The following is a 23,393-nucleotide window of genomic DNA, read 5'->3' on the forward strand; positions in this document are numbered from 1 at the left end:
GATAAATAGGTACCGCTCCGGCGGGAAGGTAAACGGCGTTTCCGTGTGCTGTTCTGGTTCTCCAGAAGCGGCTTAGTCATGCTGGCCACATGACCCGGAAGCTGTACGCCAGCTCCCTCGGCCAGTAAAGCGATGAGCGCCGCAACCCCAGAGTCGGCCACGACTGGACCTAAAGGTCAGGGGTCCCTTTACCTTAAATGTCTAAGATGCTGGCATGACATGACGACGCACAAATGCTGAGCTTCATACAGCTGCCAGTTTCTGCCTGGGGCGTCAAGCACCGCATAACCGAAACCTCCGTGGTCCACACAGCCCTGCTAAAACTTGGGTTGTTTGGAAGTTCAAAGACCGACGAGTGTTTGAAAGCAGTGGAAAGGACAGGCACGGAAAGATAAAAAATGGGAGACTGGAAAAAGTGTTTTATTTTCTTCTTGATCCTCCATAAACACAGTGTGGTTTAGAAAAAGCCAAAAGGAAGACGCAGCCATCAGCAATATCTGCTGATAAGGGAAAGGGGAAAGCAGTGTATGGTCAACCGTGTTTCAATGGCCTTTGAGCCTAGAAAAGAGCATCCAATCAGCTCCAAAGTGCCTCCACAGGAGTGCTTTGGATACGACCGAAATGGAAGTACACACTTTTTAAAAAGCAAACACACACCATTCCATCCAAACAGATAGTGTGGCTGCTGTTTCCCAGGAGTGATTCCTGGGCAGCATTTTAAACCCCCGGCTAGCCCCAGCCAAACACAAACATCCCACCCTCCTCAACATACACACCAAATTCCAAGGGGATGTTCAATTCCGACAAGGGTTTTCTTGTTTCCCCTTCATGCACACTCTTCCCTGAAGTCCAATCCCCATTGTAGAAACTGCATGTATGCAGATTAAACTGCAGAAAGCTTGCGCACTGGGGTCGACAAGGAGAAACCCAATCAGGTACAGGGGGAGATGAAATGTGTGTTCTGGTGGTAGGTCGCCTCCACACACACCCCAAAAGCAGCTTCCTGCCCCTATAACAGCGCAATTCAATGTGTTTCAGCACACGTGCCATTTTAGCTGATTATGCTACGTTTTAAAGATTTATGAACATGCTGAGAATCCGCTTCCCCACCCCCTCATTCTTTCCAAAAGAGAAAACAAACTTGGGAATCCAGAGAAACGCCAATACTATGGACGCCAATACTATAGAGACGCCAATACTCTGTTCTCAGTGTCGCCTTTGAGTTCAGAAGTAATAAATAAAATGTGCCAAGCGTGATCTTGCAGATATAGAAAGAGCTCATGTTTGTATATAGCCAGCTGGGAAATTAAGGTACCCAACTTCCTCATGGTGAGAGAACCGTCCTCTGCCTTTCCCAAGTTATGCTGGAGTGGCCCTCCAGATGAAACCCAACTGCCACTGGCCCTGGCAAGTGTGTCCAATGGTCAAGGACGATGGGTGTTGTAGTCCAGCAAAATCTGGAGGGCCTCAGCATCCCCAGGCCTGGAATAAATTATTCCAGAACAAAACCTGCTCAATGCTGGGGGATGGAAGTAGCAGGAGTTTCTGAGCTCTTGAAAGCTGCCTTGGGTCATTAGGCAGCCCACCTAGTCCAATATTGTCAAGTCTGAGCTTGCCCCTTCCAGGGGTGAGGGGCAATGAGCTTTAGGCTTCTCTTCCCCAACAACCCAATCCCATCCACCAAACATTTTGAGAGCAGCCTCTAAGACTCCCGAGTTAGGTAAAAGGTAGCGCTGGATTAGCTCTTCTTTTCCCATCATGCAAGGATGACACGAACAGATTGCCATCCCATTTAATCAGCTACACCCTGTGTGCATGAAAGCTGTATCCATTCTGTACCGCACAAGAATGGTGGCAGGGAGACATTTCTCCGAGTTGCTACGTTCCAAATGGAACAGTTTTGCCTAACTGGTTGTAGGTGGCACTTCATATGTGTCCAGGGAGCTTTGCAAAAGCTTCGGTACAGGCGAAGAGGAAGCCAGCCCATCTAAGAGGGAGTCTGTGGTTCGCACGAACTTCTGAGAACCTTTCAAAAGCCCTGACCTGCTTGTTAGAAGGAAATGCATGTTCCACAACAGCCTCCACCATCTGCATGCAGAGCAAAGATGAGTCGAATGATCTCTGTGTCTTTGGCTACCCAAACCCCAGGGTTGGGATCCAGAACCGGCGCACCCAAGGTCACAGCGACCTTTGCAAAGTTATCTTTAACCTATTGGCCAGCATGGAAGCAAAGATTCACCCCTTCCCCGCTGAAATGAGATGACAGCCCAAAAGCTTCACTGATGCAGTCCTGAGCCCGCTAGAGACTCTCACAATTACTACAACATGTGGAGGAGGAAGCTGCTAAGGTGTCCTTTGAAATGAAAATAACAATGTAGGAATGGCTCTGGGTTTTGAAAACTACCACCCGCTCATTCGTTTAGCTGCCAATAGCAAGGAACGGGTGGTGTGTTTTTTTAAAGATGCAATAAAATGATAAAAAAATAAATAATAAAAAAGAGGGAGAGTCTCTGTCCTCTGCAATATGCACCCCACTCCCACTTCAAAGCACCGTGCTTCAGTGTCTCAGAGAGTCTAATGTCAGCCATCTGTGGCCAAAATTATGGCGGCCCCGAAGATCCCAACGTTCTGCCCAACCAGCTTCATTTGATTCCAGAATTCGACTCGGCGGGAATCGTGCCAGTAACCCAAGTTGCCGTCGATGAAGAGGATGACCAGAGGGAGGATGACCGACAGGATCTGAGCGGCTGCGGTGATGTAGTAGCCAGACAGGAAGGACAAGGCCAGCACCCCGTAGAGGACAAAGAGGAGCTGTAAGGCAATTTCTCCACCTGGGACGCCACTGAGATAGGCCAGGCGGTCTTCCTTGCTGTGTTGGAGAGAGTAGGCCTGGAATAGGAAAGGGAGGCAAGCAACAGAAGTGAGGGTGATGGGAGTTGTGGCCCAGCAACATCTAGGGTTCCAAACATTTGGGATTTGACCATTCTGGGATTTGACAGCATACGTACCACGCAGATGAGGTAGATGCCGATGAAAACCTGCCCCGTGGACTGCAGGGACCTGTTTCGCGGTTTCTGCCGGTAGATCTCGCCGGCCCCGCTTGCCAAGACCAAGAGACCACCGATGATGGCTATCGTTCGGGAATACATCCTCACCTGCGCCAAAAGACAAGGCAGGCAAGTTAACGGAAAGCAAACCAAACACCTTGAATCCACAATAACCAAAGATACGCTGGTTTACTGTATCATATGAGCTGCAAACATTTGCACCCAAATTCCCAAGCATCCACACTGCTATTTTTGCAAGAAGAGAGAATTCTTCTACTCTGGTCTAGCACAGACCATTTTTGGAAGATTACAGTTAAATGCCTTGTTCAGACCTACAAATCCCAGCTTAATAAACATGAAGAATCCTTGCATATGTGCATTCCAGCCTTACGCAGCCCCCAACACCGCTGAGACTAATCCAGGAAGTCTTCCATTAGTTTTCTGATACATCCACAAACCACAAAACTATGGTTGCCGGGTTCAGAATGAGCCATGATCTTAAACAATGGTTTGTACATTAACAGGAAATGTGGGTTAATGGAAGACTTCCTGGGTTGATCTTGAAGGGAAAGGTGAGGACAAAGCAGGCAGGCACAAGGTTTGTGAACATGTTGGTGTATTAAGCCAAGATCTGTACTTCTGAAGTGATCCAGGGTCTGATACCAGAAGGGCTAGACAGAGAGCAGAAACGGGGTGAAAATTAAAGGTGTCATTGACCAATTTGCTATCTCACTTAGATTCACAACCAACGCCTAATCCACACAGGCTCAGAGCAGATACCCTGTAGAGTAACACCAGCATAAAAAATTAATTCCGTACTTACTCTAAAAGCACTTTAGAAGACAACCATTCTTTATCCCTCAGCGCTTATGGGCACAAACTAAAGCATCTCACATTGCTCACCTCTGGCAGATCCTCAGTCTCAGGCAAACCTGAAGATCTGTTCAGAGGAAAGCTCAGTGCCACAGCCTTACACCGGGAGGCAACTATCAGCCTGCAAGCTAAATCCAGTCAACAGAGAAACCATCTATCCGCCGACTGCTCTGATGTCCTTCAGGAAGAAAAGAGAAGCCCTCTGGACACATCTAATCTCACCATTGTCCTTTACTGCAAAGAAAGCTTTAAGCATTTTTTTTTTTTGGGGGGGGGGGTGTTAGGGCTGGAAAGGGAGGTGACCAAAGAGCAACATGAGTGTAGAAAGCAAGCAGTGGGGATCACTTTTGCTCCAAAGATTTAAGAGTTGGGGATTTTTAAAAAGTGGGCAGTTGATATAAATGCATAAACAATATCTGGGATTCATGCAGGATAGCTTCAATAGCATATAAAGGATTATACACACATGTAGGCCAGGTCCATATACAGACAAACTACAGTCAAACCTCAGTTCTCGAACATCTCCGTTTTCGAACATTTCGGCTCCCGAACACCAAAAACTCAGAAGGAAATGCTCCAGTTTTTGAACGTTTTTTGGAACCCGAACATCCGACACGACTTCCACTTAAGTCCAAGCAGCTCTTGCAACCAATCAGAAGCCATGCCTCGATTGTCAAACGTTTTGGAAGTTGAATGATCTTCCAGAATGGATTACGTTCGACAACTGAGGTTTAGCTGTATGCCTCTGACCACTTGACGCTCAGGGCAAACACCAGGGTTTAGTTCCCTTCATCATAAGCTATTGGAGATGATGCTCTAAGTCAGCCTTTCTCAACCTGTGGATCCCCAGATGTTGTTGAACTACAACTCCCATCACCCCTAGCTAACAAGGCCAGAGCTCAGGAATGATAGGAATTGTAGTCCAACAACATCTGGGGACCCACAGGTTGAGAACCGCTGCCTAAGCAATCAGAGACTGCACCTGCATGCGCGTCTTTGCGCCACCCTCTTCATGCCTCTTCTGGTTCTGGGAGACCAGAGAGAAGGGGAGCTTGTCACAGCAAGAGGGGGAGACACTTGTGACTCTTCACTAGCCTGACTCATCTCTGCCTCTTGGCCTCCCTCATCCCACTCTTCTGTTTCAGCTTCTGCCTCCGATTCTGGACTTCTCTCTGCCACAGATTCTTCCCGCTCACTAAACCCTGTTACCTCTTCAAGCTTCTGACACCTCCTCCTCACAGTCTTCTCCCTCTTCATTGTCCCACCACTACCCCCAGGCTCTGAGCCTTCTTCCCTTGGTGGTTCCCAAGCTGGGGACTGAACCTGAGGACGTTTTGTACACAGAGCAAGCGCTCTTCTACTCAGCTGCAATCTAGTACAGTCCAACTGCAGCTTTTGAGAAGACAATGAGCCAAAGATTCTCTCTCTCCTCTCTCTCACCTTCAGCCAGTCTCCATAGTGCGCATAGCCTCCAATGTACGCTGCATATGTGCTGATAGCCAACTGAAGGGCAGCCCCCAGGGCAAACCACCTGCGTTTCACCCCAAAGGACATGAAGCTGGCACACAGCACCGCCATGCCCATGTCGAAGTAGAGAAATGGAACAGGGATGTCTGGTTTTCTGGGCAAGGAAATAAAATGTAGAACATTAGTCATCAAAGGCACCCAGAAGAAACAAATACAGCACAAGGAGAAAGGAAAGAGAAAAATAGGGCTATGGTTGTTGTTTTTTAAAGAACTAAATCCCCAAGGAGGAATCATTCCACCCCGAAATGACCCAGCTATGGAATGTTTTTTCGTGATGTACGAACTGCTGCAAAGCTACACAGATTTAATTAGCGTTGCTAAATGCAACATTTTGAAACCACGGGAAATTCAATTTCAAGCACAGACTGTTAGAAGTGCTATGGAACTCATTGCCACGATATGTTATTTTGAAAGTCTGGACTTGGGGGGATGTGTTTGTGTGTGTGTGTGTGTTTTAGTAAGTCGGTATACTAGCAGCACGGGACACAGGTGGCACTTGGGTTAAACCACAGAGCCTAGGACTCTAGATCAGAAGGTTGGTGGTTTAAATCCCCACAACGGGGTGAGCTCCCGTTACTCGGTCCCTGTTCCTGCCAACCTAGCAGTTCAAAAGCACATCAAAGTGCAAGTAGATAAATAGGTACCGCTCCAGCGGGAAGGTAAACGGCGTTTCCGTGCGCTGCTCTGGTTCGCCAGAAGCGGCTTAGTCATGCTGGCCACATGACCCGGAAGCTATCTGCGGACAAACGCCGGCTCCCTCGGCCTATAGAGCAAGATGAGCGCCGCAACCCCAGAGTCGGCCACGACTGGACCTAATGGTCAGGGGTCCCTTTACCTTTACCTATACTAGCAGCAGCCCTAGGTTTCTACCCCAATTATAGTTAGCCATATAAACATCCATGTTCTTTTACTTCCTTTTCCCAGAGTTTTCCACCACCTCTCTTCCCATCTGAAGGCATGACAAGAAACAAATGCATTTGCCAATACACTTGGGAAGCTATGTTCAGGTATCCATCCTGCAGGCTTGTAAACAGCCACTGGCATGGTTGCCTGTGGCAACTATGACTCATCTCCAGGCAACCTGCAATCTCTGAAGCATTCAGTCCTAGCTTCCAGAGCAGGAGAAAACAAGCTTGCTCTGTCCTCCATGTGACAGCCCTTTAGATATTTGAAGATGGCCTCCTCTATCTATTTTTTGGACATACCCAGCTCCCTCAACTGTACCTCATATGTCTTGCTTTCCAGACCCTGTATCATCTTGTCAACACCCTTTTTAAATTGCCCAGAACTGGGCACAAGTATTCCAGGTGTGGTCCGACTAAGGCGGAATAGATGCTTCAATGGAGATTCCTGCATTGCAAGAGGTTAGTTAAATGAGAGGACCCCTGGGAGTAACCATATAACCTTTAGCCCTGCATACAGAAGCTTCTCAATCTTTAATGGTTTATTATGTTATTTCGTTATAATAACGACCCACAATGGCTCTCTTAACGGCCCTGGCTTGGCCAGGCTACCCAGGAATTCCTTTGCAGCTTATATTCTCCTTTCCTATCACAAATAGCCCAAAACTCTGGCATTTGTTAATTTTGGTGTTTAGGAAGACACACAGACAGTTCTATAACATTATGCTGGAAGCCACACAGATGGGCAGGGTATTACTACTACTACTAATAGCAATAATAAAATAATAATATTTATTGAATTTATATACAGTCATACCTAGGGTTACAGACGCTTCAGGTTGCCTTTTTTCGGGTTATGGACGCGCTGAAACCCGGAAGTACCGGAACGGGTTACTTCCGGGTTTCAGCAGTCGCGCATGCGCAGAAGTGCTAAATTGCACTTTGTGCATATGCAGAAGCGCCGAATCGCAACCCGCCCATGCACAGATGCGGTGCTGCAAGTTGCGAACGCTGAGGGGTGCGAACGTGCCTCCCGCACGGATCACGTTCGCAACCTGAGCGTCCACTGTACCACCCTATACCGGGAGGTCTCAGAATGGTTCACAGAATAAGGATCGTTCAAATAATAATAATAGTAATAATAATAGTAATAATATTTATTGAAGTTATATGCCGTCCTATAGCGGGAGGGCTCAGGACGGTTCACAGAATAATATTAATAATAATAATAATTAATTCCAACTTTACAATTCTGTGGTTCTTCCCCCACCGCACCCCTCTCTGTGAAGGCCCTGGAGGGCTCCCCACCCTTCTGCTTTCCCCACCCCACAAGCCCCCTTAGCTCACGACCTCCTAAAAGCAAATACTGGATTCCTTCCCCGACCCCACAACCCGCCGGGGAGTCAAGGCGCAGAAAGCCCTCTGCACATGCTCAGAAGCGCCCTCGACGCCGCCACCGCGCTCCCCACCACCACCGCTTTCCCGGCCGCGCGGGCTCACCGGCGGGCGTCGGCGCGCTCGGCGTTGAGCAGGAGGCCGCTGAGGCAGTGCCAGAACGGGAAGCGCGTGAGCAGCACCGAGCCCACCCGCATCAGCAGCCGCAGCGCCCCGCGCCGCCGACGGTGCCCGGAACCCCCGCTGCCCGCCGCCATCTTGCTGCAGGGCGGAAGTACGGGCAACGCGGGCGGGCTTCCCTGCCCGACGCTGCGGTCCGTCGAGGCTTCGCTCCCCCCGAGGCCCGTTTCCCAAAGTCTTCCGGCCTGGAACTGACACACGGGACAGAAGGTTCCTGGCTTTTCCTCCTCGCACCTGGGCAGCGCTGCAGCCAGGGCCGGATTTAGGTTTGATGAGGCCCTAAGCTACTGAAGGTAATGGGGCCCTTTATATGTCCAGTTGTCCTTTGTCAACAACAAATTGTAGCTTTTTTTGTGTTGAATATATGCTAGATGGTAATTCATGGACGTAATAGGCAACCAGTCCATGCAAAATGTAGGCACCCTATATATAGAAATGAGCAAACAAGTGATATTTTAGGGAGCAGGCTAGCAAGCGGGGCTCATGACTTACATCATAGGAGCCTACACAACACAAAACACTGTATGTGGGTTTTATTTTATTTGTTTTTTCTCTTATATTTTGGAAATGTACATCCAGTTTTTTTTCCTTTAAATTTTTTTGGGGCCCCCAAGAGAGTGGGGTCCTAAGTTATAGCTTGTTTAGCTTATACGTAAATCCAGCATTGGCTGCAGCACATCGGTAACCCCGGCTTCTTGTCACAGCGGGAAGCAACAAAAGTGTTCCCTTCCCACTCCCACAACCCAAAAAGTTTTGGGTTGCCGCCTGTTTATTCCAACACCCAGGACAGGCAGAAATTCATCAGGCGAAGCATCCATACGCAGCCGGTCAATTGCACACCAGCTGAATTTGCACCAGTCGTGCAGCTGTAAAGTTATTTGTGCATTTATTTCCCCACACACACCTTTCATTCCTTTACATTTGTAACTCATCTTTGTTTTGCTTGTTTGTTGAATTTATATACCGCCCTGTACCCAGAGGTCTCAGGGCGGTTCACAAAAAAGATCAAGATCACAATATATAAAAACAATAAACCAATAATACAGCCGCCCCCAAAAGAGCCACATTTTAAAAGGGTATAGGTCCAGTTTTCAACCTGTGGGTCCCCAGGTGTAGTTGGACTACAACTCCCATCATCCCTGAGCTCTGGCCTTGCTAGCTAGGGGTGATGGGTGTTGTAGTTCAACAACATCTGGGGACCCACAGGTTGAGAACCGCTGGATAGGATGTTGATCTTTCTCCCATCATGGAACCCAAAGCATCATAGATGTGTTTTTCAGGGTCGTCCATCTAAGCACTGACCAGACCCAGGTGGTCTAAAAACTCTCAGTGGTATTTGCTTGTTGGGGGGGGGGGGCAGGTGGAATTTTAGCACATTCCAGAAATTTAAGTTTGTGCATTTGGAATGGCTTCAAGGGCTCTGTCACTCTAAAGCAACAAAGTCACTAAAAATAATCATCATCAGACTTTTGTGGTTTGGAAAGGGATGGGAAAATGTGTTGAAGTGTGTGGGATGAGCAAAAGACAAATAAACACCCCGGATCGGGAGGAACGCTCATTGTTGTGTAACTTATCCACAAATAAAAAGGAATGCTCAGTAAAGACCAGACATAGTCTAAGCTCTGTGTAAGTTTAGTGCAAGCAATTCGGGATGAATGGTCAATAAACTTGCTTACCTTCAGCAAAGTGGTAGCCTCATATATACAGGCTTGCCATACGTCAGCAAAATTCCTGACACGTCCTGGTTTTCGGGTGTAAAAATGACGTCAGGGGGGAACTTTGTCAAATCAGCAAAATGTCAGAGAAAACCCGGATGTATGGCATTGTGATGGAAAAAGCAGCAGAAACAGATCCAAAAACTTAAAATCACTATTTGGGGGGGGAGGTATCTCTCCCCCCCCCCCCAAATCAACCATTTAGGCAACCCAACATATAGATTCAGATTATACCCTGAGATCCCCAGGTGCTTGGAGGCATAAACAGCTCTCTGCTTTCATCTAATACAGGAACTTTGGGTCATCCAATATCATTGATGGGGAAGATTAAGCAGAGACTGTGGGAACATGGAATTAATTTATCTCACACACACAAGATGTGCCGAGGACGAGTCACTTGGAGGGGCAGAAAGGGGATAGTGCAAATTCATGGAGACGAGGAGGAAGAGGATATCTATGGCAATTATCAACAGCTGTATAGAGCCTCCAGGTTCAGAGGCAGTCTACTACTGAATTCCTCCAGCAAGAAGACAAACAACAGGAGGGGGCTGTGGGCTTTTATGGAGACATCTGGTTGGCTAGATGGGCCTTTGCTATGATTTCCGTGCAAGGGGGCTTACGTTTTGTTTTACCAAATTCTCCCTAAAAGAAAAGGAAACAGGGTCTGTGTACATACAGCAACAGTATTTTGTGTTACGTAGGCTCCTATGATGTAAGTCATGGGCCCCACCTGCTAGCCTGCTCCCTAAAATATCACTGGTTTGCTCATTTCTATATATAGGGTGCCTACATTCTGCATGTGTAAATGGCTTTAGAAACCTATTAGGGTCCATAAATTGCTATATAGCATATATTCTACACAAGAAACAGTGACAATTTGTTGTTGACAAGGGACAGCTGGACATATAAAGGGTCCCATTATATTCAGTAGCTTAGGGCCTCATCAAACCTAAATCCGGCCCTGATGGAGAGGGAGGAGACCCCCTAGGAAGCATCAGGGTGAGCAGGAAAATTTTGGACAGCAGAGGGGTCTTGCCTGCAGCCCTAAGTCCAGTAGCACTTTAAAAGCTTGCAAATATATTATTGCACAAGTTTTTTTTGTGGATTACCAAGAATGAGGCATCTGGTGAAGCAAACTCCGCTCACACCGTAATTTGTCAAGTCCTTAGGGTGCTAGTATTGTCCTTTCCATTGTTTTACTTAAAAAGGCACTAGGGTCTCCTTGTAAGGAGAAGACAACTATTGGACACTTTGCAAACTTCCGTTACAAAAAAAGCAGGATGCTGCAGAGGAGAGCTTTTGTGTGTAAAACCCGTATGTAATATAAAAGGTAAAGGGACCTCTGACCGTTAGGTCCAGCCGTGACCGACTCTGGGGTTGCTGCGCTCATCTCACTTTATTGGCCGAAGGAGCCGGCGTACAGCTTCCGGGTCATGTGGCCAGCATGACTAAGCCGCTTCTGGCGAACCAGAGCAGCGCACGGAAATGCCATTTACCTTCCCGGCAGAGCGGTACCTATTTATCTACTTGCACTTTGACGTGCTTTCCAACTGCTAGGTTGGCAGGAGCTGGGACCGAGAAATGGGAGCTCACCCCGTCACGGGGATTCGAACCAACGACCTTCTGATCGGCAAGTCCTAGGCTCTGTGGTTTAACCCACAGCGCCACCCGTATCCCTGTATGTAATATAGGAGCGTGGATTCTCCTTCCTTGGAGGTTTTTAAGCAGACATGATTGCGCCCTGCTTGCACACCCAGCCCAGCAGACACCCACACACCGAATTTGCCAAGAACCTATTTATAAGTCCAGTGTTTGTAGGCCTGGATGTATCCCAGATTCTCTCTTTTCTGTGGCTTTAGGTCAGGCTTTTTCATTATTTGAAAATTGCTCCCTCTCCTCACATTTAAAATTGGGGGCAGACATGCTGGAGAAAGGCTTTTATCATTCATTATAATATTTATTTATTATGATGTTTATTAATATAAACTGTATTATAATGTTATCCATTCCTCCAAGGAGCTGAAGGCGGCGTTCCTGGATCTCCTTCCCCTCATATTTTCCTCACATCAACCCTGTATGATAGGCTTAGACTGGGAGACCGTAAGTGGCCCAAGGACGCACAATTGAGTTCCATGGCTGATTTCAGCCGTGGCCTCCTAGGTCCTAGCTCACTTAATATCCCCTCCACTTTCATCCATATTCTGGAAATAAATAGATGTAGGCATGAATTCATTGGGGGAGATGAATAATATTTTCCCCACAGGTCCAGAAATTTATGGGGTCCCTTCTTAACAGCCCTCTGTGTAACCTTCAAAACTAGCCACTTCAGGCTGCAATCATGTACTGAATCCCCATTGATTTCAGTAGGGCTTACTCCTGAGTAATGTAGTTATTGTGGCATGAAACTGAGAGCAAGGACCCCTTCTGGAATAAGGTAAGACCCTTAAATATTAATAAAATTGCAGTGTTTACGTTCCCAATGTTTATTCGCAAGGGAGGATAGGGAGAAAACCAGGCCACACAAATTTTCTCCCAGTCGCCATGACTTCAAAGAGCCTGTGAACCATGCACAGATACCCGTTCAGTCGCAGAGAAGCTGCTTAAATTTGGAATCTGCGGATTCAAAGCCCCTAGCTTGGTTGCTTCTCATTTCATCAGGCAGATCTTGCCGCTCCCAGGTTCAAGCTGAGTACACTTGCTGTTACTCAACCAAGATAGCATTTTCAAAAAACAATGTACAAAGCACTTTACAATCTTTATTTGACCCCGCCCTCACAACATCCCTGCGATGTAGGAAGCTCGTCCTTGGGAACGGAGGCTGGAATGAAAGCAGCTCGCCCAAAGTTCACCCAGCGAGTCCACGGCTAAGGCAGGATTTGAATCCAGATCTGGGTACTGGGCAACCGTACTGCCCTCCCCTCGAAAAGGCAGCCCACTGTACAGTCCGGGTTCGGCGTCAGGAAAGCCAAGGCAATACTCTACATTGGTGATTACCGACAGGCGTCTTCATATATGTACAACTCGGCCATTATCTGACCCGTCTCTTCGGCCGGCAGTTAATAGGTGTAGCCTTTCCCATACGGCGGCTGCCCCCCGAGATCTTGCATATAGGCTACGCCCTCGTCCAGGTGGGACAGAGGAACAGTGTCCTCCTCGCTGACGTGCCACTCGAATTCGGCCTTCAGGGACGGGCGCTGATTGTCGGGGAAAGCCAGGGAGAAGAGGGCTTCTGGTTCACACACGAACTTGTACACATAGCGCTCACCAGCCACCTTTAAGACAGGGAGGAAAATGGAGTAGAAAGAGTACAGTAACAAATGGTTCTTGCTAATAACCCCACATGGAAGACCCCAGAACAGAGGTTGGGTGCGTTCTTTGTGCCAGGGCAGCTGTCTACCAGCTTCATCTGGTACGCAGGCTGAGACCCTACCTGCCTGTGCCCTGTCTTGCCAGAGTGGTGCATGCTCTGGTTATCTTCAGCTTGGACTACTGCAATGCGCTCTACGTGGGGCTACCTTTGAAGGTGACTTGGAAACTACAACTAATCCCGAATGTGGATGTTGACTGGGAGTGGTCGCCAGGACCTTATAACGCCGGTCCTGAAAGACCTACATTGGCTCCCAGTACATTTCCGAGCACAATTCAAAGTGTTGGTGCTGACCTAAACGGCCTTGGCCCAGTATATCTGAAGGAGCGTCTCTACCCCCATCGTTCTGCCCGGACACTGAGGTCCACTGCCGAGGGCTTTCTGGCGGTTCCCTCACTGTGAGAAGTGAGGTTACAGGGAATCAGGCAGAGGGCCTTCTCGGTGGTGGCGCCCGCCCTGTGGAACGCCCTCCCACCAGATGTCAAGTAGCTACAGAACCCAGCATTCTGTGTAATGAACAGATTACGCCAGTAGAACTGCAAGAAGTTCTGTAAGGAGGACTATTTGAAATACTGCAAGAAAGACTATGAGGAGAATTATTAGTTAATGATAATTAAAAGTAATAGAGAAATTAAGAAATGCAGAGTAAATGATAAAGAATGGAAAATCATCAGAGGTGTTGACAGAAGTCTAAAATATCGTATAAGATAAGAAGTTATGTTATATGATTGTTGGAAATGATATGTTAAAAAAACTAATAAAAATGTGTGTGTGTGTATTTATTTTATATTATATATATATATATATATGAACTCAACACCCAACATTCTGAGCAGCATCTTTATTGCTTCATTCCCCCTTTCTTTTTTGTTTCTTTCCCTTTCCCTTTCTCCGATTCCTTTCTTCTTCCTGCTTCTTTCTCTCTTTTCCCTTTTTCATAGCTGTTTTTTAAAATAATTTCTATTAATGCATATGCTCCACACCCCTCCTAAGCTCAAACTGCACAGGCCGTGGAGGCGAATTTATTGTGGGGGGGGGGGGGAGAGGTACTGCCCCACCAACCTCAGTCTGCCCTCATTCAGCCCCCAACCTGCCGGCCTTCTTACAACCAGTCTCTGAGGCGAATCTCGCTATCATCCTCTCTATCCTTAGTCACAAGTATGACTTTGCAGAATTCAGGGGTGAGAACCAAACTGCACCCAAGCGCAACCCAACTTCAACTCCGGTCAACCGCCCTCCGCTCCAGACGCAAAACCAACCTTTTGCATAATGCCCTTTTCGTAATAGTAGCGAAGAGAGCGGCTCAGTTTGTCGTAGTTCATGGCTGGGCGATTCTTCTGGATGCCCCAAAGCCGCGCCACCTGCAGCCGTGCCCATCGAAGGTGGGGAGCAGAGAGAAAAACAATGCTGGGTTTAATTCTATGCCCTTTAAAATATGGGTTTTTTTGGGGGGAGGGGTTGGGTTGTTGTTTTTATTTTGATTATTCAGTACACTTGAAGGAGCGTCTCCACCCCCATAGTTCTGCCTGGACACGGAGGTCCAGCTCCGAGGGCCTTCTGGTGGTTCCCTCACCACAAGAAGTGAGGTTACAGGGAACCAGGCACAGGGACTTCTTGGTGGTGGCGCCTGCCCTGTGGAATGCCCTCTCAGCAGATGTCAAGGAAATAAACAACTCAATGACTTTTAGGAGACATCTGAAGGCAGCCCCATTTAGGGAAGTTTTCAATGTTTGGTGTTTTAGCATGTTTTAATATCCTGTGGGTGGGTAAACACAGCCAGATGGGTGGAGTATAATTAATAAATTAATTAGTATTATTATTTACATTGTGGTTTTATATTCTGATTTTATCCTGTGAACCGCCCTGAGACCTGCGGATATACAGTGGTACCTCGGGTTAAGAACTTAATTCGTTCTGGAGGTCCGTTCTTAACCTGAAACTGTTCTTAGCCTGAAACTGTTCTTACCCCATTAGCTAATGGGGCCTCCCACTGCCGCCACGTGATTTCTGTTCTCATCCTGAAGCAAAGTTCTTAACCCGAGGTACTATTTCTGGGTTAGTGGAGTCTGTAACCTGAAGCGCCTGTAACCCGAGGTACCACTGTAGAGCAGTATATAAATTCAATAATTAACAATAATGCGAAACACACCATGTCAAGGAACTTCCCAAAAAAACAACAACCCACCATGTTCGAACATCGAAGCCTGGTTTTATTTAGGGGGTACAAACTAGCTAGCTGGGCTGATGAGAAGGTGGCCTCTGAGTGCACGCAGAGTGCTCTTCCCTGTCCAGCAGTGGCCATTGGCACATTTATCGAAGTTTATTTGGAGAAGGAGAAAGGGAGGAGATAACAGTACACTGTAAATTGCACCGGAATCAAAACTTGGTGTGAAGTACAAAAATTAATTCAGCCTTAAACAAGACCCACCTCCTCTGGTTCAATGAGTTTGAATTCCATCCCTCGGCCTGTCCAGGCAATGAAATGGGAGTTGCTTGGGTCGTCCAGCAAAGCTACCAGGAACTGCCAAAGCTGTAGAGACCCCCGCCGTTGATAAGGGGGGCCCTCGCGGTACCCACCCCCTTCTTGCTTGATGTCCCCTGCCAAGCACAGCCAACATAATGAAAACAAGAAAAGAAACTGTGCCAACAAAAAAGGAATGGCAAGACAAACTGTTACGAGTATATTGCATTAACGGAGGCAATTACAGATCACACTAGACAAGAGTTTCAAAAAGCATGGGGGAAATGCAGAGAATACTTCACAAAACAGTGCCCTAAAATACATACCTGGACTTGTTTCGATTAATGTCTGCAGGAGACTTTATGGATATTTAAGTTATAATTAGAAAAATCTTAATAATTATCCATAAAGGAAACAGCTTAAAAGAAGTAAATAAGGAGGCCAGATGCAGGATAAAGGAAGTCTTTTATTTGGTTGTTTGTATTGTTGTATGTTATGCTTATTGCCATAACATCCTTCTGGACCATCTTGAGGGGCTGGGAGCTGGGGGCACTGTTATACAGTGGTTCCGCTCCTTCCTCCTGGGCCGTGTTCAGAAAGTGGTGGTGGGGGATGAGTGTTCAGACCCCTGGACCCTCACTTGCGGGGTGCCTCAGGGTTCCGTCCTCTCCCCCATGCTTTTTAACATCTATATGAAGCCGCTGGGAGAGATCATCAGGGGGTTTAGACTGGGTGTTCATCAGTATGCGGATGATACCCAGCTCTACCTCTCTTTCAAATCAGAACCAGTGAAGGCGGTGAAGGCCCGGAGGCGGTTGGAGGATGGATGGCGGCTAATGGATTGAGGTTGAATCCTGACAAGACAGAAGTACTGTTTTGGGGGGACAGGGGGCGGGCTGGTGTGGAGGACTCCCTGGTCCTGAATGGAGTAACTGTGCCCCTGAAGGACCAGGTGCGCAGCCTGGGAGTCATTTTGGACTCACAGCTGTCCATGGAGGCGCAGGTCAATTCTGTATTCAGGGCAGCTGTCTACCAACTCCACCTGGTACGCAGGCTGAGACCCTACCTGCCCGCGGACTGTCTCGCCAGAGTGGTGCATGCTCTGGTTATCTCCCGCTTGGACTACTGCAATGCGCTCTACGTGGGGCTACCTTTGAAGGTGACCCGGAAACTACAACTAATCCAGAATGAGGCAGCTAGACTGGTGACTGGGGGCAGCCGCCGAGACCACATAACACCGGTCTTGAAAGACCTACATTGGCTCCCAGTACGTTTCCGAGCACAATTCAAAGTGCTGGTGTTGAGCTTTAAAGCCCTAAACAGCCTCAGCCCAGTATACCTGAAGGAGCGTCTCCACCCCCATCGTTCTGCCCGGGCACGCTGAGGTCCAGCGCCAAGGGCCTTCTGGCGGTTCCCTCATTGCGAGAAGCAAAGCTACAGGGAACCAGGCAGAGGGCCTTCTCGGTAGTGGCTCCCGCCCTGTGGAACGCCCTCCCATCAGATGTCAAAGCGATAAACAACTACCTGACATTCAGAAGACATCTTAAGGCAGCCCTGTTCAGGGAAGTTTTTAATGTATGATTTTAGTGTATTTTTGGTTTCTGTGGAAGCCGCCCAGAGTGGCTGGGGAGACCCAGTCAGATGGGCGGGGTACAAATAATAAATTAATTATTGTTGTTGTTGTTGTTGTTGTTGTTGTTGTTGTTGTTGTATGTTATGTTCACGTTTAATGAGGGTGGATTTCTGTATGGGGGGGTGGGGGTTATGTTGTAAATAAAACTTCCAATAAATAAATATAAATAAATCAAAGAAAACAAGAAGCGCCCTGAATGTTAACTCTATTTATTTTAACCAATAAGAAAGGAGGTGTCAGCATCAACCTCTGCCTAGAACTCCAATTTTTCATTTCCCTCTCGTTAGTAGGGGAGAGGCATGCTCTGGGCATTAGGTGAAGGGCACTTTTAGCTCACCAGGCACTGCTGAACTGCAACTCTCATCGGCCATGCCTGCTGGGGCTTGTGTGAGTTGCAACTCAGTTACAACTGGGGGCAGGGGCCCTTCTAGGGTCCGGAGGGGGGGGATTGTGTGGTCTCCAGGAAGGCTGATCGATCGCCAAATGACTTATATCTGTGAGATACAGTTCATTCACACTGCGATATTGCAGACAGTATGCTCAACAATCTATAGTAACAACTTAATAACGTGGAAGGTACTGCGTCATTAAATCTCAAAAGGAAGGCTTGGACAACAGCCCGGATTGGAATGATTTAACAACTTGGGAGTTGATGCGTCGTTAAACTTCAAACAACAAATTTGGACAACAGCCCGGATTGGAATGAAGTCAGGAAAAGCTGCGCTGGTAAACAGACAGTTGAGAATATATATATATATATACTAATGAAGCTGTATTCGATGGATGAAAGGATATATGATATTGGACATGACTGAGAACCGCATAGCCAGGGACGTAGAACTTTAAAGCATTAAGATCAGAGGTAGAAAATATGAAAACAACGAGAAGAGGCAGGAACGAAGATATTGGAGACATTTTTCAGAGGTCCAGACTATGGGGAGTATGGAAAATTAATAATTAAAAATTTGGACTGTAATTTGGTCATTTTTTAATTTTAGCTTATTGTTTTTAATTGGATTATGATGTGGATGCATTGATTGGCTGTTTTTATTGGAAAATCAATAAAAATGATTTTAAAAAACAACAACGGGGGGGGGGGCAAAGGCTCTCCGCTCCTGCTATATCTATCTATCTATCTATCTATCATCTATCTATCTATCTATCTATCTATCTATCTATCTATATCTATCTATCTCAGGTATACAGTACTATCTAACTCAGGTATACAGTAGTACCTTGGAAGCCGAACGGAAGCTGTTCCTGAAGTCCGTTCGACTTTCAAAAAGTTCAGAAACCAAGGCGCGGCTTCCGATTGGCTGCAGCCTGCAGCCAATCGGAAACCACGCCGGACGTTCGGATTTCAAAAGAACATCTGCAAACTGGAACACTCACTTCTGGGTTTGCGGCGTTCGGGAGCCAAAACATTCGACTCACAAGTCGTTCGTTAAGCAAGGTACAACTGTATTTTCAAAACACATTGGGCTCCTTTGGCGGGTGGGATTGCCAAAGTCTTTTTCCCCAGATGCCCACCCCCTTTTTACTCATCAATGAGATAAGACACAATGGCCTAGCCCCATGCTCCAACACACACACACACACACACACACACACCTCTATTACAATCTGGATTTCAAATTTAGTTTTTCCAGTTCTAGTTCCACCTGAAGTTTCAGAGAGGAAGGGAGATTTCAGCTTTGGGCAAGACAATGTAGGTCATTGCTCCGGTTCTGATGAGAAGGTTTGATTTGCTTCCTTACCAGAACTGTGCACAAGACAAAAGGCCCTGCATTTAAATGTCGCAAATCTCCAAGGCTGTAAAGACTTGGGCTTTTCTTCATATGCAGGGAGGGATTATGATCTGTGGCTCATAGCTGGGACATTCTGGTTCAGATTTCTTTAAATTGTTTGTTTTAGAGAATACTGAATTCATGCAAAACGTTTAGCTCAGTCAGGCAGCCTTTGAAAAGATGGTGGATGCACAGTGGTGCAACTCATATAACCCAGGGCAATTGCGTATCTGACCTTCAAACTTCTCAGGGACGACGCAGACGTCATCAGCGAACGGCCGCGCCTGTTTCTCATAACTGTACCCTGTGGAAACAAAGAACAAATCAGCAGAGCGTACTGATTTTTTTCCCCAACTTTCACATTCCAAAAATGAGGGGTACTAAAAACTTTTCATAAGGATTCAAAAAGATAGCTTGGCTAAATGAACATAATTTAGTTTTGCTTGGTGAATAACTGCGTAAAAAAAGATCTGGCTTGCAGTAGGAGTCTTGAACGTTCCTGTTTGGGGGATGATTGACTGAATCATCAACCAGGGTTAGCTGGCAGAACCTTCTTTCCAGTGCTCCTGGATCAGCTGGGACTGGTCACGTGTCCCAGTGCTGCTCGCAATGCTCCAGGTTGGCTGGGAGTGATCACATGACAACCGCTCACCCCTATAAAAGCTTCTAACGCCACACGCCTTCCCTTGGTGTCACCCAGCCAGGGTTGTGTGACATGGAGACTCTGCAATGCTCAGAAAGTACGTGCTTTTCTTAACGGCCCATATGTACTGCAGCTGAACTCAAAATACAGTGGTACCTCGGGTTAATTTGTTCTGGAGGTCCGTTCTTAACCTGAAACTGTTCTTAACTTGAAGCACCAATTTAGCTAATGGGGCCCCCCCCGCTGCCACCGCACAATTTCTGTTCTCATCCTGAAGCAAAGTTCTTAACTCGAGGTACTATTTCTGGGTTAGCGGAGTCTGTAACCTGAAGCGTCTGTAACCCAAGGTACCACTGTACAGAAAACAAAGGACAGATCCTTTCCTGAGTGTATAATCCTGCCTTTTACTAGTCAGCCTGGTCACATGTGTAGACTGAGAAACGGCTAAACAGCCCAGCTAATAGAAGATATTGGCTTGCAGACAAGAAAAGGCCTTCAAGGAAAATGCCTCACCGAGTGTGCCGTCGGCATTGGAATGTCCAGGGAAGGGTTCCACATTCATATACATCGAATGGCAGCTCGGGACATCTATAAGACAGACACAAAGATACAAAAGACAAACAGGTCAAATCAGTAATGCTACATTGGGCAAGAGACTTTGGGTATAATATACAACTTACAGCTTGGGAGAAGTTATGGAATTTAAGGTTGGCAAAAATGTATAAAACATGCTCAAACCATAGCTGTCAACCGTCCCTTATTTGGCGGGAAATTCCCTTATCCCAGCGCCGTGTCCCGCTGCTGTCCCTTATTGATGATGTCCCTTAAATTTCCTGGGTTTCATGCTCGCCCGGCTCGGGAGGGAAGCAGCGGCTCAGGGTCCTCTGCCGCAAGAGAGAAAGCGTGCACGAGCTGCCGTGTCTCTGTCTCTCCCTTTCCCCCCCTCAGGGGCTCGTTGTGAGGAGACGGGTGGCGGCGGGCAGGCAGGCAGCCCCTCTCTTGCGAGACTTCTGCCATGCTGCCAGGGGAAGCCGGAGGTGGCAGCGGCGGCGGCTGAGGAGGCGGAAGAGGAGGGGATGGGGAGGAACGCAGAAGGGTGGCGCTTCAGAAGCTGCGGCGGCGCCGCAACCACCTCATGCCGGGCTTGCGGGCGGCGTGGGCAAGAGTCTCTCTCCCTCCTCCCCTCTCTCGGGCAGGGAAGAGCCGATGGAACTCCTTGCACCAGGACGACGGCAGCCCCGACGTGCTGCTTAGCATACCCTCCAACCAGTGCAGCATCTTAATGTAGTGATTTCCCCCTCTGCATCCCTTTCATAACTCTATTTTTATAAATCATTTGTCCATCCATAGTTCAAATTTTTACTGTCAATCCTACCAATGTATGTAACTCTTTACAATAGCTTTTCAACTAAATTATAAACTTTCCCCATTCTTTATTAATGAGGTCCTCTTCCTGGTTTCTAATTCTGCCTGTAAGCTTTGCCATCTCGACGTCGTTCATCAGTTTTGTCTGCCACTCTTCTTTGGTTGGAGTTGTAGACCCTTAGGATCATCTAGTCCAACCCCCTGCAAAACAGAGTCAGTCACAGCAAAAGCAGCATGGCTCCATCAGTGGCGGATTTCTGTATAAGCTAAGCAAAATCCCTTATTTTGGCTGCTGATCCCTTATTTTCGAGGCTGCTGGTCCCTTATTTTCAAAGCTGTAAGTTGACAGCTATGGCTCAAATGTATGCTGGAAATGTAAGGGAAAAGAAGGCACCATCTATCATATGTGGTGGAATTGTAAGGTAGTAAAAGGATTTTGGGAAATGATATATAATGAGTTGGGGAAAAAATGTTTAAAATAACCTTTGCTTAAAAAGCTGAAGCCTTCCCTTTTAGGAATTCTAAGTGCCGAAATCCCAAGGGAGCAGAAAAAACTATTTATGTTTGCGACCACAGCTGCGCAGATGTTATTGGTCCAGAGATGGAAAGAAGATAAAGTCCCGACCAGAGAAGAATGGCAGCTCGAGTTGACGGATTATGCCGAAATGGCTAAAAATGCTTCAGATACCATTGCATAATATGCAAGACGATGCCCTATTAAGCAAAAGTTCTTTTTGCCCCACAAGCCTGCATTAAAACCCAACACTGAAACGCGGCTGCGAACAACAGTGTATTTCAAATGCATGGGTTAAATGTTTAAAAGTTGGTGTTATAGGAATTCTAAGGTCTTATGTGGGTGGCGGGGGGGGGGGTTGAGCACCCTGTTGCAACAGTTTTTAATAAAGATCAGGCTTACTAGCTGCTTTGCTTTTCAACATTCTCTGGTTGGTGTCTGTTATTTTGCGTGTTCAGACCCAGAGTAAAGGTAAAGGTAAAGGTACCCCTGCCCGTTTGGGCCAGTCTTGCCAGACTCTAGGGTTGTGCGCCCATCTCACTCAAGAAGCCGGGGGCCAGCGCTGTCCGGAGACACTTCCGGGTCACGTGGCCAGCGTGACAAGCTGCATCTGGCGAGCCAGCGCAGCACACGGAACGCCGTTTACCTTCTTGCTAGTAAGCGGTCCCTATTTATCTACTTGCACCCAGGGGTGCTTTCGAACTGCTAGGTTGGCAGGCACTGGGACCGAGCAACGGGAGCGCACCCCGCCGCAGGGATTCGAACCGCCGACCATGCGATCGGCAAGTCCTAGGCGCTGAGGTTTTACCCACAGTGCCACCCGCGTCCCTCAGTCCTCAGAGTCCCACAGTCCCACAGACCCAGAGTCCTCCCCCCTAAATAAAGACACACTTGACTCAAATTTTAGTTTTGGTTTTTGGCAGAATTTAGGCCACAACTTTATTGATTGCAGAAGGTGAGTGGTTGCACAGGCTCTAGTTCAACTAGTTCCCTGCACCCTTGCAGGCAGTGCTGACCCAGGGCACCAGCATAGGTCAGCCAAGGGTGAACACCTGGGTAGGCGAAAAGCCAGGAACAGGCTATGTTCACCACTCAGATGCCCCCCTGGACTTAGGCACAGGCACAACCCCCTCTCGGGGGTTGACCAAACCAGCTGAGTCCCTGGATTCCTTTAACGGAATACCCTTCACATAGGGATGGTGAGACCATTCTCCCATCCCTATCACCTGAACCAGAGCCTATCTGCAACCTTAGAAGTTGTGATGATTTGCTATGCGGCAGGCGAAACCCCAATGGCAACAGCCAATCAGCCAAGTGGGGGAAATTCCTGCCGTGCCCCTGTCCCAATGACAGACAATCACAAAGGTCAATCGCAAAATGCCCCAAAAGAAGGGAGAGGTGGGCGGGTGTTCCGAATGCACAAGCCAATAGAGGAAGCTCTGGGTCACATAAAGGTAAAGGTAAAGGTACCCCTGCCCGTACGGGCCAGTCTTGACAGACTCTAGGGTTGTGCGCTCATCTCACTCTATAAGCCGGGGGCCAGCGCTGTCTGCAGACACTTCCGGGCCACGTGGCCAGCGTGACAAGTTGCATCTAGCGAGCCAGCGCAGCACACGGAACGCCGTTTACCTTCCCGCTAGTAAGCGGTCCCTATTTATCTACTTGCACCCAGGGGTGCTTTCGAACTGCTAGGTTGGCAGGTGCTGGGACCGAGCGATGGGAGCGCACCCCGCCGTGGGGATTCGAACCGCCAACCTTTCGATCGGCAAGTCCTAGGTGCTGAGGCTTTTACCCACAGCGCCTGCATGGGCATAAATAGGTCCCTTGAACCGTTTGGACTGCGCCCCATTGGCCAGATTGAACCCAACATCGAAGGACCTACCAATCAGGTGGTGTGGCTGTCCAATCTTACCCACCCACAACACAGGAGGTCGGTCCCCAGGTCTCACTGCAACACGTGGCCTCTTTTAGGGAGGACGCGATT

General features: G+C 47.8%; 2 protein-coding genes across 7 annotated transcripts in view; both read right to left on the reverse strand.

The window, feature by feature from the left end:
- Positions 1 to 404: 404 nt before the first annotated feature.
- TMEM101 (transmembrane protein 101) lies at positions 405 to 8,020 on the reverse strand. 3 transcript variants are annotated; one of them, XM_028703050.2, is made up of 4 exons: positions 7,850 to 8,020; positions 5,361 to 5,541; positions 3,009 to 3,155; positions 405 to 2,889 (listed from the first exon to the last, which is right to left on the reverse strand). In XM_028703050.2, the coding sequence occupies exons 1-4, from the start codon at positions 7,999 to 8,001 to the stop codon at positions 2,581 to 2,583; spliced, it is 789 nt and encodes a 262-aa protein (XP_028558883.1). In that variant the 5' UTR covers positions 8,002 to 8,020; the 3' UTR covers positions 405 to 2,580. The 3 variants fall into 3 exon arrangements, with proteins under 3 accessions (XP_028558883.1, XP_028558884.1, XP_077773506.1); XM_028703051.2 differs by lacking the exon at positions 7,850 to 8,020 and adding an exon at positions 7,167 to 7,288; XM_077917380.1 differs by lacking the exon at positions 7,850 to 8,020 and adding an exon at positions 6,672 to 7,108.
- Positions 8,021 to 12,375: 4,355 nt separating this feature from the next.
- ETV4 (ETS variant transcription factor 4) overlaps positions 12,376 to 23,393 on the reverse strand; it is a 39,834-nt gene continuing 28,816 nt past the window's right edge. For all 4 annotated transcript variants that reach the window (XM_028702720.2, XM_028702721.2, XM_028702719.2 and 1 more), the window contains 5 exons: positions 20,044 to 20,118; positions 19,123 to 19,191; positions 15,435 to 15,604; positions 14,266 to 14,367; positions 12,376 to 12,911 (listed from right to left, as the gene is read on the reverse strand). In XM_028702720.2, coding sequence (XP_028558553.2) covers positions 12,696 to 12,911; positions 14,266 to 14,367; positions 15,435 to 15,604; positions 19,123 to 19,191; positions 20,044 to 20,118 — 632 coding nt within the window. In that variant the 3' untranslated portion in view covers positions 12,376 to 12,695. The remainder of the gene's footprint in view (positions 12,912 to 14,265; positions 14,368 to 15,434; positions 15,605 to 19,122; positions 19,192 to 20,043; positions 20,119 to 23,393) is intronic.

Source organism: Podarcis muralis, chromosome 13 (genome assembly GCF_964188315.1).
Source record: "Podarcis muralis chromosome 13, rPodMur119.hap1.1, whole genome shotgun sequence".
Lineage (NCBI taxonomy): Eukaryota > Metazoa > Chordata > Lepidosauria > Squamata > Lacertidae > Podarcis > Podarcis muralis.

Excerpts from the sequence above, each read along its gene's own strand:
- TMEM101 (XM_028703050.2), bottom strand. The coding sequence starts at position 8,001 with ATGGCGGCGGGCAGCGGGGGTTCCGGGCACCGTCGGCGGCGCGGGGCG. Across the intron at positions 3,156-5,360 it reads ACTATGGAGACTGGCTGAAG|GTGAGGATGTATTCCCGAAC; the intron begins GTGAGAGAGAGG and ends CTTTTGGCGCAG. Across the intron at positions 2,890-3,008 it reads GCATCTACCTCATCTGCGTG|GCCTACTCTCTCCAACACAG; the intron begins GTACGTATGCTG and ends TTCCTATTCCAG.